This window comes from Ranitomeya imitator, chromosome 3 (assembly GCF_032444005.1).
Source record: "Ranitomeya imitator isolate aRanImi1 chromosome 3, aRanImi1.pri, whole genome shotgun sequence".
Taxonomy (NCBI): domain Eukaryota; kingdom Metazoa; phylum Chordata; class Amphibia; order Anura; family Dendrobatidae; genus Ranitomeya; species Ranitomeya imitator.
In genome coordinates, this window is record NC_091284.1 from 149,171,216 (window position 1) to 149,187,144 (window position 15,929).

A 15,929-nucleotide genomic window follows, 5' to 3' on the forward strand; every position below is an offset into this window, starting at 1 on the left:
GACCCTTCTATGAACTTATCTAGATGCGTGGTAAGCACCTTGAATTCACAGGTGTTTCAGAAAAGTTTCTAACATTATGCCTGCAAAATAAAAAATTAAAATAATAAATCACATTTTGGGCTCAGAAAAGGAGTGCCATTTTGGAATGCAGACTTTGATGGAATGGGCTGCCGATGCCATGTCTCATTTGGAGAGCCCCTGATGTGCCTTAACAGTGAAAAAACAACAAGTGACACCATTTTGGAAGCTAGACCACTCAAGGAATGTATTTAGATGTATGTTTAGTAACTTGAACCCCCAGCTGCTTCACAGAAATTTATATCGCAGAGCCGTGAAAATAAAGAAAACACATTTTTCCCACAATTTCTCCTTAGTACACCAATATCCCATATTTGGTCCAAAACAACTTTTGAGGCACAGTGCAAAGCTCAGAAAGGAAGAAGCGCCATGTTGGAGTTAACATTTTGCTGGACTGGTTTGAGAATGCCATGTCACATCGGCAGAGCCCATGAGGCACCAGAATAGCAGAACCCCATAAGAGACACCATTTTACAAACTACACCTCTCAATAAATTCATCCAGGGGTGCAGTGATCATATTGACACCACAGGTAGGTCACAGAATATTATACCATTGGGCTGTGAAGAAAAAATAATTGGCAAATAGCACTCCATCCTTCCAGAGTCTCACCATATGGCTAACTAGGTCTGTTATACAGGATGTATCCTGGAGTGCAGGATTTTCTCTAATAGTTTGTGAACGCCATATACAGAGCTACTAAGTGCTAGAAGTGCAGAATTCCCCCATATTGAAAATTATACCCTTTGGGAATTTATCTACAGGTGTAGTGACGATTTTGACTCCATGGGTGTTTTCCAGAGAAACAAGCAGCAGTGGGTGTTGCTGAGTGAAAATTGCAAACTGCCATTGTAGTGCCCGTACATTGTGCCCAGCTCATGCACCTGTAAATTAGGAGGGCTCTCATTGCTACAGAAATGCCAAACACGTGGACACTAACTGCAGTTTTGGCACACTGGGGCTCAGAAGGGAGGTGGGCAGTTAGATTGGGAGCACAGAATTTGCTGACTTTCTTTTGGGAGGCGAGGGCCATTTTGATTTTCCAGAGCCTATAGTGGGCTTCAACAGTACTGGTAACAGATGACGGGCCACAGTGGGGAGCTGCTTTTTTTGTGAATTGAGTTGAAGCTTTTATTGGGAAAATTTTACGTAACATTTGGGATCACATAAGTGATTAGACAACTTTATCCTTCGGGTCGGTGCAATTACAGCCATACCAGATTAATATATTTTTTTATGTTTGAATGCTGTCACACACCAAAGACACCTTTTTTTTTTCAAAAACTAATTTTTGCATCATCATAATTTGAGAGCTAAAATTTTTCTATATTTCAGCCTACAGAATAACGTGACAGCTTATTTTTTTCGAGAAGAGTTGATGTTTTTATTGGCATCATTTTCTGGCTCATTACATTTTTTGATCGCTTTCTATTCCAATTTTTGGAGGCACAACAAAAAACAACAATTCAGAAAATTTATTTGGAGACTTTTTTAGCCCGTCCCGTGTATGGTAAGATTGATAAGGCATCTTTATTCTTCAGATTAGTATGATTACCGTGATACCCCATTTACATCTTTTTTTGTTTTGGCGCTTTTACACAATAAAAAATATTTTATAAAAAAAAATGATTATTTTTGCACCACTTTATTCTAAGAGCTATAACTTATTTATTTTTTGGCTTATGGAATAAAGCATTTTTATTTACATTCGTCTTTTTGATTGCATTTTATTCCACTTTTGTTCAGTGGTTTGATGATAAAGCTGTGTTTTTTGCCTCATTTTTTATTTTTTTACGGTGTTCAGTAAAGGGGTTAACTAGTGGGACAATTTTATAGTCTGGGTCGTTCAGGATGCGACAATACCAAATGTGTGTACTTTAATTGTTTTTTTGTTGTTGTTTTTCATGTGTATTTATGGGTACAATATATTTTTTATTTTCTTTTATTAGTTTGTGATTTTTAAATAAATAATTTTACAACTTTTTCACTTTATAATTTTTTTTTTGCTTAGCCCACTTAAGGACTTTCATTTTCTGCAGTCTGATCTTAGCTATCTAATATATAAAGCTGAATGTGTGTATGTGTGTATGTATGTATGTATGTATGTGTGTATGTCCGAGATTGGCATCTGCACCGTCGCAGCTACAGCCACAAAATTTTGCACAGTCACAAGTCTGGACCCCGAGAGCGTCATAGGCTATGTTGTGAGGGGAAATTTTAACCCCGCGCGTTCCAATTCACCAAACAATTTTGCCCCTATCTACATAATGGGGTAAAAGTGAAAGGAAAAGTGTTGGAGGCAAATTGACAGCTACCAGATGTGAACAAGGGGGACTTAAAGACTGAGAGCGATGGCGCCAAAGAGTATATACCGTACAGTTGCTAAGGTGGGGCCCCGACATGGGATACTCACCACACATCGGGATATGAACACACACACACAAAATGCCCCGCACACTACCATGTACTTGAACACATATACCACCCTCAACACATTTCACCACACATACACCAACCTCGCCACATAAAAGTCGAAACACAAAAGTCGCCGCTCAAAACTCGCCACGCGCAAAACACGCCACGTTCAAAACTAGGCTGACGCAAAACTCGCCACATGTGCAAACTCACTTCATGGAAAACGTGCCACACGCGGAAAAATTGCAAGACATGCAAAAGTTGCCTCACACAAAACTTGCACATACTCAAACTGCACCACACATAAAACTCACCACGCGCATAGCTCGCCATGCGCAAAACTTGCTGCACACAACTTGCTACACTAACCTGTCACATGCAACTCGACACAAAAAGTTGCTACACGCATGTCGCCACACGCAGCTCAACACACACAACTTGACACATGAAACTCGCCCTAAAACACACACAAGTCTGGTATTATCCTTCAAAAATAAAAATCTGATTAATAAGCAGACAAACTACAAGAGTAACAACTGTACCATATAGGAAATATGGCAGCTGTCAGTCACATGACCTGTCTTTTATGTGTATGTGTAAGCTAATATATACTGCCAGGGGAGGGCTTCCAGTTGGCTGGAGATTTATCAGGCTGCCAATTTAGCTTACAAATACTGAGGTAAAAATACTGAGCAAATAACGTGTGAACGAGGTCTAATACAGGAGGAGATGACACACAGATATATACTATATACAGGGGAGATGACACAGATATGTACTATATACAGGAGAGATGACACACAGGTATATACTATATACAGGAGGATATGGCACAAAGGTATATACTATATACAGGAGGAGATGACATACAGGTATATACTATATACAGGAGGAGATGACACACACTTATATACTATATACAGGGGAGATGACAAAGGTATATACTATATACAGGAAGAGATGACACAGGTATATACTATATACAGGGGAGATGACACACACATATGTACTATATACAGGGCAGATGATACAGGTATATACTATATACAGGAGGAGATGACATACAGGTATATACTATATGCAGGAGGAGATGACACACACATATATACTATATACAGGAGCAGATGACACAGGTATATACTATATACAGGGAAGATGACACACACAGGTATATACTATATACAGGAGGAGATGACATACAGGTATATACTATATACAGGAGGACATGACACACAGGTATATACTATATACATGAGGAGATGACACACGTATATACTATATACAGGAGGAGATGACATACAGGTATATACTATATAAAAGAGGAGATGACACATAGGTATATAGAGGAGGAAATGACATACAGCAGGTATATACTATATACAAGGGAGATTACATACAGGTATTTACTACATATAGGAGATGACATACAGGTATATAGTATATACAGAAGAGATGACATACAGGTATATACTATATACAGGAGGAGATGACACATAGGTATATACAATATACAGGAGGAGATGACATACAGCAGGTATATACAATATACAGGAGGAGATGACATACAGCAGGTATATAGTATTTACAGGGGAGCTGACATACAGGTATATACTATATACAGGAGATGACATACAGGTGAATATTATATATAAGGGAGATGACAAACATGTATATACTGAGGGGAAAATGAGAGGTGTGAGGTGAAAATGAATGGTGTGAGGTGAAAATGAAAAGGTGTGAGTGCAAAATGAGAGGAGTGAGGGAAAATAGTGGAGTGACCAGAAAATGACAGATGTGAGGTCGAAATGACAAGTATTAGGGGGGAATGAGAGGAGTGAGGAGGAAAATAAGAGGTGTTAGGGAGAAAATGAGAGATGTGAGGGGGAAAATGAGAGGCGTGATGGGAAAATAAGAGAAGTGAGGTGCTATAACGAACCACAGATATTTACTATGCCCAGGCAACGCTGGGCTCTTCAGCTAGTAAGGTATAAAAATGCAGAGCATTGCAATACCTTATAACCTGTCAGTGCTGCAGACACAAGTTAAATCATGCACAGTGCATAACCAAACTTAACTTACTAGAGTCTCCCTTTCCATGCATTATCCCAATCTGGTCAGTATCAACATTTCTTATTTTAGATGTAATGCCAACCCACCTTCATGGAGCATTGATTGTTGCACATACCAGGAAGTCCCATCATTCGGCAACGGTTGCCGTGGTAATGTGTCCCGGCATCAGTGGTTGTGGTGGTAATATGATTAATATGATTGTATACTGTGCTTTTGCACATGCCTAGAGACAGTGTTTCTCTGAGAGCCAGTTGTTGCCTTGGTGACGTGCCCCTGCGCCTATTGCGCATGTCCTGAAGCTGCATTATGCTATTGTCCAGCAATTTACCATGGTCACACATCCCGGCATGCATAGTTAGGGAAAGTGCATTTTGTGCCACATTACTGACTGCCGGTTGCCGAGGTGAAACATCCTAGTCGAACATCATAGTTTTTTGGTGGTCATTAAAATTACGCAAAAGGTTAAAATTGAGGGTTCCCTGTTCACGCTTCTTTCACCGTGACCATGGTAACGTGTCACATCAAACAGAGGTAATCATATTTGTTTTCTTTGCTTTCTATTAATCGACAAGGTTTTAAATAGCAGGGTTTTTTGGCGGGAAGAGGCAGGGAGGAGAGAGGGGCAAGTGTGGTAGATGTGTGTACTGTATTATACACACTTCATAGTCTATTCCCTTTATATACATTCATCTCCCCTGAGGAGTCCCTCACTACAGGTTGATGAAACGCGTAGAGCGGGTTTCTACAAGAACATTTTTAGAGTGATAAGTCATATTTGGGCACTGTCCTTATTGCATATATAGATAGATAGATATTGCATTGGGCATGACAGAGAACGTAGCTTTACCTATTTCCTTTTCTCTCTGCCGTTGCTGATTTAAAACTTCTAATGTCTTCTAATGTCTAATCCAACCCTTTTTAATTGAGCACTGGTTCACTTTAATGTCTGTATATGTCATTGCGAGGTATTGGCTACCCATATTTTACTCTTGAATATTAAAAGTTATATTTTATAGGTGTTTACCTTAGTCAGACTGCCGAAAACAGAGCAGACTGCATGTGTCCTGGAGCTCAACAGAGAGACAGGCCAGAGACTCTCCATGAGCAAAGTCTTCACAGGGCCGTGTGCAGAAAACCGCAAGTATCAGTGGTTGCTACTGCCAATAGCTGTTTGTTTAATTAGCGCTGGGCAAGGCTAGGGATTTATGTTTATGATCTCCCCCACCCTCACGCTGCTGTGCAACTTGTGGAAAGCAATAAAACTGCATTTATTTGGACTAACCCTGCTTTAGCTGTATATATGCTACCTAATTAGACAGAAGCACAACGAAATACAGCATAATCAAGATTCTCTATTGCTGACCAAAAAGAAAGGACTAGATAAACGGACTAATCGCTAACGAAATATATCTAGACGCGGGTCACAAGGGCCCGAAAAAACGATCTTACAGTCCATGTGATACAAAATATGAAAAAATCTTTATTAATAATAAAACATCATAATGGGACAATTATGGAACGGGTAAGGCTAAGGTGCAACCCGGATAACGGGGACGCTGCACGACCAAGATGTTACACAGGCGTATGAAACCGGGACGGGGTCATAAAAATATATCCAAACAACTGGCAATATTCTAAGTCTGAGTCTGAGTCTGATGTCATATAGCAATAAATACAGGCGCCATCTATACACAGGGACACAGATCCAAAGTATAAATAAAGTATCACTATCAGATCCCTGTGTAAAATGAACTAGTGGCACTAAGACATAGAAAAAGACATAGGCACCAGATAATATGTTACCTCTAAATAGAGCACAGAGTACAGACACCTCCCGGGGCCAAACGCCTGCCCCAACGCGCGTTTCGGCCAAACTCCTTCTTCAGGGGGCATAAGGAAAAGACGCCGAACGTGTGTTTTAAATATAGCCCAAACCGGAAGTACTATATCGCGGACCGGAAGTGAACCGCTGTAACTATGACAACCGGTAACTCATCCCCTGTTCCAGCACCGCAGACAAATCAACACGGTAACTACTACTAATGCCTGCCTACCTTTGAGAGTGAATCCTTACAAGGTTTATTATTGACCTGAAGTTTGCATCCGACACTAAAACAGAGGGAAAAGTAGAGCCCCTTTCTTGTCCTGAACCTCTGTAAGAACACATTACTTTTAAACTATGAAAATGATAATTTAATGAAGCCCTTTTTACTGTCATCTGTTTTACCCAGGTATTTTCTATAACAGGGAATGGAACAAAGTCTAGACTTTGATTGAATGCCCACAGGCCAGCCTTCCAACCATAGAACTTGTCAAGCCACATTAGACAGAGCCACTTACTTAGATCTAACCGCACTGAGACAGCTGAACGTTAGCCAGGAATGCTGCTGACCTGTGCATCACAATAATAGTGGCTAAGATATTTTCCCCTGCTGTTTTAATATTTAGTGGACCTTTTGAACGGTCCAGCCATACCATCATGGACCATTTTTAAATGGCTGGATTAAAAGAACCTACAGTGGATTCCCAAGCTGTCTACTGGAAACTATTCGCCCCCGGTCAAGGGGGCCTTTTTGAGCTCCCATATTGTCAAAGGGTAAGATTGGCTATCTTGATGCGTCTGAAATGGCCACATCAATTTTAGGAGCCTTGTCCCATATAGTTGAGGAATCCTTCTCAAAGGAATAGTTTTGCTTTGAGGATGAGGGTAAGAAACTCTTCCATTCAGAGTTTTTTTTATTTTTTAACTCCTTTAAATGAGGGGGAGAACTTTAGTATTTACAGGAAGGGTTCGCCGCTTCTCCAGATAGTCTTCTCTATACATGACTGACATAACCTCTCTTTGTGTTAACAGAACCAGGTAGCTAGAAGGAATATAGAGCGCACATAGGGTCTTATCCGAGATAAAGGGAATATTCATGAGAGATAGTATAAATTCACTCACCTATTATGGTTGTGTAAGACACAACCACTGCACTTACAGTCATGGCCAAAAGTATTGACACCCCTGCAATTCTGTCAGATAATACTAATTTTCTTCCTGAAAATGATTGCAAACACAAATTGTTTGGTGTTATTATCTTCATTTAATTTGTCTTAAATGAAAAAACACAAAAAGAATTGTCCTAAAGCCAAATTGGATATAATTCCGCACCAAACATTAAAAAGGGGGAGGACCAAAGTATTGGCATTGTTCAAAAAATCATGTGATGCTTCTCTAATTTGTGTAATTAACAGCACCCGTAACTAAATCACACTTGCAGCCAGTTGACATGGATTAAAGTTGACTCAACCTCTGTCCTGTGTCCTTGTGTACCACATTGAGCATGGAGAAAAGAAAGAAGACCAAAGAACTGTCTGAGGACTTGAGAAACCAAATTGTGAGGAAGCATGAGCAATCTCAAGGCTACAAGTCCATCTCCAAAGACCTGAATGTTCCTGTGTCTACCGTGCGCAGTGTCATCAAGAAGTTTAAAGAACATGGCACTGTGGCTAACCTCCCTAGATATGGACAGAAAAGAAAAATTGACAAGAGATTTCAACGCAAGTTTGTGCAGATGTTGGATAAAGAATCTCGACTAACATCCAAACAAGTTCAAGCTTCCCTGCAGTCCGAGGGTACAACAGTGTCAACCTGTACTATCCATCAGCGTTTGAATGAAAAGGGACTGTATGGTAGGAGACCCAGGAAGACCCCACTTCTTACCCCGAGACATAAAAAAGCCAGGCTGGAGTTTGCCAAAACTTACCTGATAAAGCCTAAAACGTTTTGGAAGAATGTTCTCTGGTCAGATGAGACAAAAGTAGAGCTTTTTGGGCAAAGGCATCAACATAGAGTTTACAGGAGAAAAAAAGAGGCATTCAAAGAAAAGAACACGGTCCCTACAGTCAAACGTGGCGGAGGTTCCCTGATGTTTTGTGGTTGCTTTGCTGCCTCTGGCACTGGACTGCTTGACCGTGTGCATGGCATTATGAAGTCTGAAGACTACCAACAAATTTTGCAGCATAATGTAGGGTCCAGTGTGAGAAAGCTGGGTCTCCCTCAGAGGTCATGGGTCTTCCAGCAGGACAATGACCCAAAACACACTTCAAAAAGCACTAGAAAATGGTTTGAGAGAAAGCACTGGAGACTTCTAAGGTGGCCAGCAATGAGTCCAGACCTGAATCCCATAGAACCCCTATGGAGAGATCTAAAAATGGCAGTATGGCAGTTTGGAGAAGGCCCCCTTCAAATATCAGGGACCAGGAGCAGTTTGCCAAAGAAAAATGGTCTAAAATTCCAGCAGAGCATTGTAAGAAACTCATTGATGGTTACCGAAAGTGGTTGGTCGCAGTTATTTTGGCTAAAGGTTGTGCAACCAAGTATTAGGCTGAAGGTGCCAATACTTTTGTCTGGCCCATTTTTTGGAGTTTTGTGTGAAATGATCAATGTTTTGCTTTTTGCTTCATTCTCTTCTGTTTTTTCATTTAAGACAAATTAAATGAAGATAATAATACCAAAGAATTTGAGTTTGCAATCATTTTCAGGAAGAAACTGAGTATTATCTGACAGAATTGCAGGGGTGTCAATACTTTTGGGCATGACTGTAGCATTGGCTAACCCCGATATGATGATCCTTTGCTAGGTGAAGAGAATGGGGCATCAGACTGCGCTGCTCGCCTGTCAGGATAATGTACCAGAGAAGTCCAAATAGATGTAATCGAGAATAGACTTTATTTCTACGCGTTTCGTGGTGAACACACCACTTCCTCAAGACAGTCCTGAGGAAGTGGTGTGATCACCACGAAACGCGTAGAAATAAAGTCTATTCTCTATTACATCTATTTGGACTTCTCTGGTACATTATACTGACAGGCGAGCAGCGCAGTCTGATGCCCCATTTTTTTCACCTAGCAAAGGATGTTAACAGAACCAGAGATTTCTAGCCAAACTCCCAGGCTAGTACTTGTCCCGCCTTAACTGTGTAGCTAATGCAATCTGACCAGGGTAAACCCATTTTTAGAATGGACGTTGACCCCCTCAATTTTATAACCTTGCCTTGCACAGTGAACATTCCCTGAAATTGTTTTTTGCCACATGCTTCCTAGGTTATCTCTAACAAGGAAAATTAAACCCTAATTACAAGGTGAACATTCACAAAGGTCACTTATCGGTACCGTATTATGAGGAAGAATAATTTCTTCTGAATGATCCCCTTTGAAGGTTGTGGATTCATCCATCCTGCTGGCACAATCCAACTTTCCTGGTGGTGCTCCTGAGGTGGGTCTTCACAGGATGTCACCCAGCAATCCATGGATGGGCTTACCATAGCTTTCATCTACCAGTCAATGCCCCACCAAACACAGCACTGCCATTTGAACTCGATGACTGCCCTGCCATACCATTGATGTGTGCTTTCACAGACCTGCATGCCATGCAAATACGCAAGCTCGGGACATTATGTCTGCAGGCAGACACATCAGTTTACTATGCTGCCACCATCAAGTGTCTGATCACTAGCTGATTGCTCTTGAAGATACCGGCGTGCTTATCATCAGGGTGCGCTGTAACAGATCTTGCACATGCGCAAGTCTAGGACATCGAGGTGGCCAGAAGACACATCAGCTTATTATTCTTCCAGCGTCCATCATCCACTCACCAGCTGATTTCCTCTTTGTAACCACTCTGGCACCTTCATGAGCCACCTGCTCCAGCTACAGCAGTGCCATAACACTACGAAGATGACTTGGCCAGGAAATGGGTAAGTCTTCCTATCCCATGACGGTCATTCCCTTGGACATCGACAGAAACCAAATGATGCATTTGAGAGGCGCCCCCTTTTACTCTGTAGGTTTCATGTCCTTAAAGGGTGGATTCCCTCTCAAGTGGTGCAGTCATAGGTGATAGAAAAAAAATATTGAAAACTTAGTTATCCTTTACATGGTGTCTTATAACTGATGTTTCAGCATATTATTGGTGTGTTACCCTACTTTCCTTTAATTCTAGATGCATCTCAAAAAGAGCCTGCCAAATCTGAATTAACATTGTTTATCGTATTGGGGCTCTCTGGCTTTATAATCTTGCTTACAATTATTATCAGCATTTACTACAAAAGGTAACATTTATTTTTTAATAAGAGCATATGTAAATGTTAGTGTAAATATACCGTAAATAGATTACTGAAAAATAATGTTCAAATTAATGGACATAAGTAGTGATGGGCAAACCCATGGAAGTTCTGACCCGGCGGGTTCGGTCAAACATCTAAAACAAGTTTTGTTCAGGTACCAGAACATCCGTTGTTTGCCACACTGTCACTGCATGACAAAGCGGCAAATATGGGGCTCTGATCGGCGGTAAGATCATTACCGCCGGTCAGAGAGCTGCGGTTCCCACGCTGTCAGATGCCTAGTGTGAGCCAGCATCTGTGACCAGTGGTAAAAGAAGTATACTACTCCCACCTTGGGTGTGTATTTTAATGCACTTGTGGTTAATAAATAAAAAAAGTAGATGAATAAAATGGCTTGGGGTCCCCCATAATTTTCATTAGTACCGTTGTCTTTCCTTCTGCTGCTTATAACACCTCACAGCTGATTGTTTAGCCTTTACTGGTTATTATAGGGGAGGAGACTTCCGGAACAGGAATCCTTTTTCAGTAAAAAATTCTCTTTATTTAATCATCTTCAGCGATAAAAAAACAACATCATGTAGACCCCCCATAGGCCTGACGTGTTTCGGACCCAGTTAACACAGTCCTTCCTTAAAAACAGCTGACATGTCCCCAGAAAGATGTGGGCTCACCAAGAGAGCCCACATCAAAGTGGGGGATACTGACATCGGCGTACTAATACGTCTGATATCAGAAAGGGTTTAATTATAGCACAGCTGCCAGTTGTTGAATACTTCCATTAGCGACGCCTGCTTTCTCGGTTATCAGCGACAGCAGGCATAAGCTGATGAGTATTACTTCCTGGAGAAGTTCAGGTTTGGGGTCCGTGTCTGAACACTAGGTGTTAGGTACGGACTCTGAACTTTACTGTTCGGGTTCGCCCATCTCTAGACATAAGGTTTATAAGATTATTTCTGTTTAAAACATATGTAGCTAGTTCAAAGGGAGCTCTAGAAATCCATAAGCAATATCTTATGGCAGCTGCAGTTGCAAGCAATTTAGAAGGAAAATAAATTCTGAACATAATGTAATGCCGTTCATGCAGCCACTTAAAAAAAGAAAAGACAGAAGAAAGAGTCATGGCAATGTTACATAGCAAAAATTCTGTATTTAGCCCAAGCCAGATTTCTCAAACCTCGAAAATCAATATCAACTATCTCTGTTCTTCTAGGATATTGAACAGTTGTTTTCCTCGGATTCCACAGCCAAAAAATTACTTGAATGAAGCCCACAGTTTGTAAAACAATTGAAGTTATTAAGGTAAGTGTTTCTGAGATCAACATGTAATCTTACCATATGACATGGAAGATTTTGCCTTAGTATATTTTGGAGAGATTTTATCTTGAGTAAAAATTTTAAGTCACGTTTGAAGCGTTGCCATTATTTGAGTCAAATTTGTCAAAATGTATCACAATGTTTAATAAATTTGATGCATCTTTGGAGATAATTTTTACATCACACCTCTAATGGGGTGAGCTCTGACTTATAAAAAGTTGCTGTTTCCATCTCTTTTTGAAATTTTTAGCAAAAACAGCATGCTACTAAATTTAGTACCCACAGACCACTACAACACAAATGTTATAAAATCAATAAAGTTTATTGAAAATTAATCTAAAAAGTATACATAATACCATGTGAGTATCTTCAAAGAGAATCAATCAATGTTCCATATAGAGCAGAGGTAACACGTCAAGCCATATCGCTTCGCATTGAAACACACTATAATCGGTACTAGTCCCATATGCGGTTCCCAGAAACATCCTTTAAGGTTATCTTAAATATATTGTTCCCGGATGATGAGAATTCAACATAAAGAACATTATAAAAGTATTAGAAATAGATCAATGCTTACCCGTTGTTATGTACCGCTGCACAGGAACGCCCCGACGCGCGTTTCACCCACGTGCTTTCTCAAGGGGAGACACACTCCCCTTTCAAGGGAGACTAGAAGTTGTAGCTGCAGCGTTAGATTTTGTCTGATCAGATTCACTTTAACTAAAGGTACCATCACACTCAGCGATGCTGCAGCGATATAGACAACGAATCGACCTAAACTAGATTGCTGGAGCGTCGCTGTTTAGGTCGCTGTAGAGACGTCAAACACAGCAACTCCAGAACGATGCAGGAGCGATCCAGTGACGTAACGGCGACTCACTTATCGCTCTCGCTGGTTGTTAGCTCCATGTAAAATGTTGCTGGCATCGTTGCTTTTGATGTCAAACATGACGATACACGCCGACCTGACGACCAAATAAAGTTCTGGACTTCTAGGTCCAACCAGCGATATAACAGCGGGATCCAGATCGCTGCTGCGTGTCAAACACAACGAGATCGCTATCCAGGACACTGCAACATCACGGATTGTTGTTCTCGTTGCAAAGTTGCTGAGTGTGACAGTACCTTTAGTGTGAGGTCACTTGAATGACAAATCTGATAAATCCCTCATTCTAGGACATCAGCAATGCAAGGCACTGGAAGAAAATGACAACTACTGCACAATATACTTATCATATGGATCTAAAAAAAAAAATAGCATTTTAGTGGCAGATGCTCCATGTACCAACATCTCCATTCCAAATATTCAACCCACAATATATAGCTTTATAATTAAAAATGTCCCATTAACCTTTGACTTATATTAACTACTTACGTGTAGTTGTGAATACCTTATTTATTGTACCTATTTTTTATTTGATATTTTTTCCCGAATTTTTAATTAATATGTTGCTCACATAACCAGTGTTGGAAGGTCCTTTTATTTTGCCTGTTTCTGAACCCTAATGTTCCCTCGTATGTTATGTGCTTTCAATAAGGCGGCCAGGTAGTAATTTACCGCTATTTAATTAGAAAATTAACCCAATATCTGTAGGTATATAGCACTTTTGCACATGACAGGTTCATTTTAAATACAACTTGGAAAATAGCTAAAGCAGGGACACCCATTTGTCTACAGCAGTGTTCCCCAACTCCGATCCTCAAGAGCCACCAACAGGTCATGTTTTCATGATTTCCTTAGTATTGCACAGGTGGTTGACTGCTTGCCTGTCCAGGTGATGCAATTATCACCTGTGCAATACTAAAGAAATCCTGAAAACATGACTTGTTGGTGGCTCTTGAGGACCGAAGTTGGGGAACACTGGTCTACAGCTTGGTTTGAGTTTTTGCCTCTTATCAGTATTCAGTAGAGTTGTGTATAGCTGGGTGAGATGCATTTATATTATTTACACAGGGCAAATGTGATATTTTGTTATAAAAACTAAAAATATACCAAACGGCAATAAAGTACCTTTTGGTTTTATTTCATTTTTGCAGAGAAAGGATATAATGACTTCCACTCTTTGAACATCAGAAACAGAAGAATACATTATTCTCCAGGATAATTCATGAAAAAGGAGAGAGCAGAACAAGGCCAATTGTTTGACTTGCTCCATGTAAAAGTTCAAGTCTTCTGAATGGATTACAATGTGTTAGATTTTAGAAATAAGTAAACATGTATTCTTTATCAGGCTCTATTGTTTTGTTTTTAATCTCATTTTATTTAAAGATAAAAACAATAATGGTGAAATCATAACCAACATAGTGGGAAATCAAGCTCTTTTGTAATTTCATGTCCCTCAAAATACGAGCAATGGAAAATGGTGAAGAAAATGATAATGGCAGATTACCTAAGCTTTTATAAATTCCACAGAGCATTGCCATTTTGTTTTGACTAAACCATAATAAGCTTGAACACACTATGGCCAATTACTGTATAAAAGTGGTAGTGAGGTCATGAGCCTACTAAAATAATCCCATGCTAACACAAACAAAATATAAACTACCATGCACCCCCTTAATTGGCTTTGAACTCAGAATCACTAAACCACCATACTGCCTTTCCTTTACTAAAAGTCTTCTTCAAAAACTTTACTTTCTTCTGGAAGAATGCATGAAGATGTAACCATTGTCGGCCATGATGGTCTGCCATGGCCTGGTGACATATCATCATGCATCTTTGTCCGAAGTTGGCTTTTGGTGGCATGGATGTAAGAGACCTGTGCAAACAAATCAGTTTTAAATTTTGTTACATGGTACAAAATACATTAAAGTGTGCTATGCCATGATCACTGACACAGCTCTGCTATAAGACTGTACCGCCTCTGAAGCCGGTATACACTGCCATAGCAGAACTGTGTATGTCATGCCATCATACATCATAGCAAAGCAGTAGAGGACTATATGGAGGACTATGGGGTATGCATTATAATATATGGAGCACTATGGGGCATGTATTATACTATACAGAGGACTATGGGATGCATATATATGGTTAGCAATGGACGTAAAACTTAAACTTTTATTATCTCCAAATGAGAAACATGCAAAGTGCCCACTAAAATCACCTAAGTGAAGAAAATGACGAACATGACACTACAAGACACAAGAAAGGGGAGGGGGGGGATAAAAATACTGATGACAATGGAATAGTATGCTCCTGTGAGAGCCTATACCAAAAAAGAGTGTCAGAACGGGATTCTAAACATATAGTTCAAACCCGGTCTCGTACCGGAAAGGCTTCAAAAATAAGTGACACAAGAATCACCACACTAGGTTTTATGTCAATCAAGTTGTCACAGACAGCAAAATAGGTAGGAATTGGCGCGAGTGCTGTTCAGTCACGTCCCAGCGTATAGTAGAGGTGTCGCTGAGATCTTTACCAAAAGAGAACTGCACTACAGGATGAATAAGCTCAAAGGGTATACAAGAAGTGTTAATATGACCTATAACACAGCATACTTATTGGGTATTAATGAAATTGCAACCCATTCCATCCTTTGCTCATCCAGCTCTGTAAAAGAAAATGCACTTATCATCCTACCGCATAATTATGTTGAGATTAGTGACAGAAGTGACATAAAGACCACTATTGTACATCAGCATATAAATAGCAGCAAATGTGAAAAAATATATATAGAAGGCTCAAAGTGACAAATAGCGTGCCTAGGTTCCTGTATGATAGCGGGCTAAATACCCATCTCTTGCATCCATAAACCACAGGAAACCTTATACAATAATGCTTATAGCCACATCCTTTCACCTGCAATGAAAGACAACACAACTCCTATACTTTCTAAGATAGCGCAAATAGGGTTGAACATCTGCGTTTACTTTCAATATCAAGCGGTGATAAGGTTAGATCTCACCCAGTTCCCAAAAAGGCTGTACCATATCCCTGCA

The 15,929-nt window shown here is 40.1% G+C and overlaps 1 protein-coding gene across 1 annotated transcript in view; it reads left to right on the forward strand.

Annotated features, from left to right (window-relative positions):
- LOC138673016 (granulocyte-macrophage colony-stimulating factor receptor subunit alpha-like) overlaps positions 1-14,217 on the forward strand; it is a 61,071-nt gene extending 46,854 nt beyond the window's left edge. Inside the window, exons 9-11 of the mRNA XM_069761549.1 lie at positions 10,550-10,658; positions 11,884-11,972; positions 14,025-14,217. Of these exons, the coding sequence (XP_069617650.1) occupies positions 10,550-10,658; positions 11,884-11,953 (179 nt within the window). The 3' untranslated portion in view covers positions 11,954-11,972; positions 14,025-14,217. The remainder of the gene's footprint in view (positions 1-10,549; positions 10,659-11,883; positions 11,973-14,024) is intronic.
- The last annotated feature ends 1,712 nt before the right edge of the window (positions 14,218-15,929 follow it).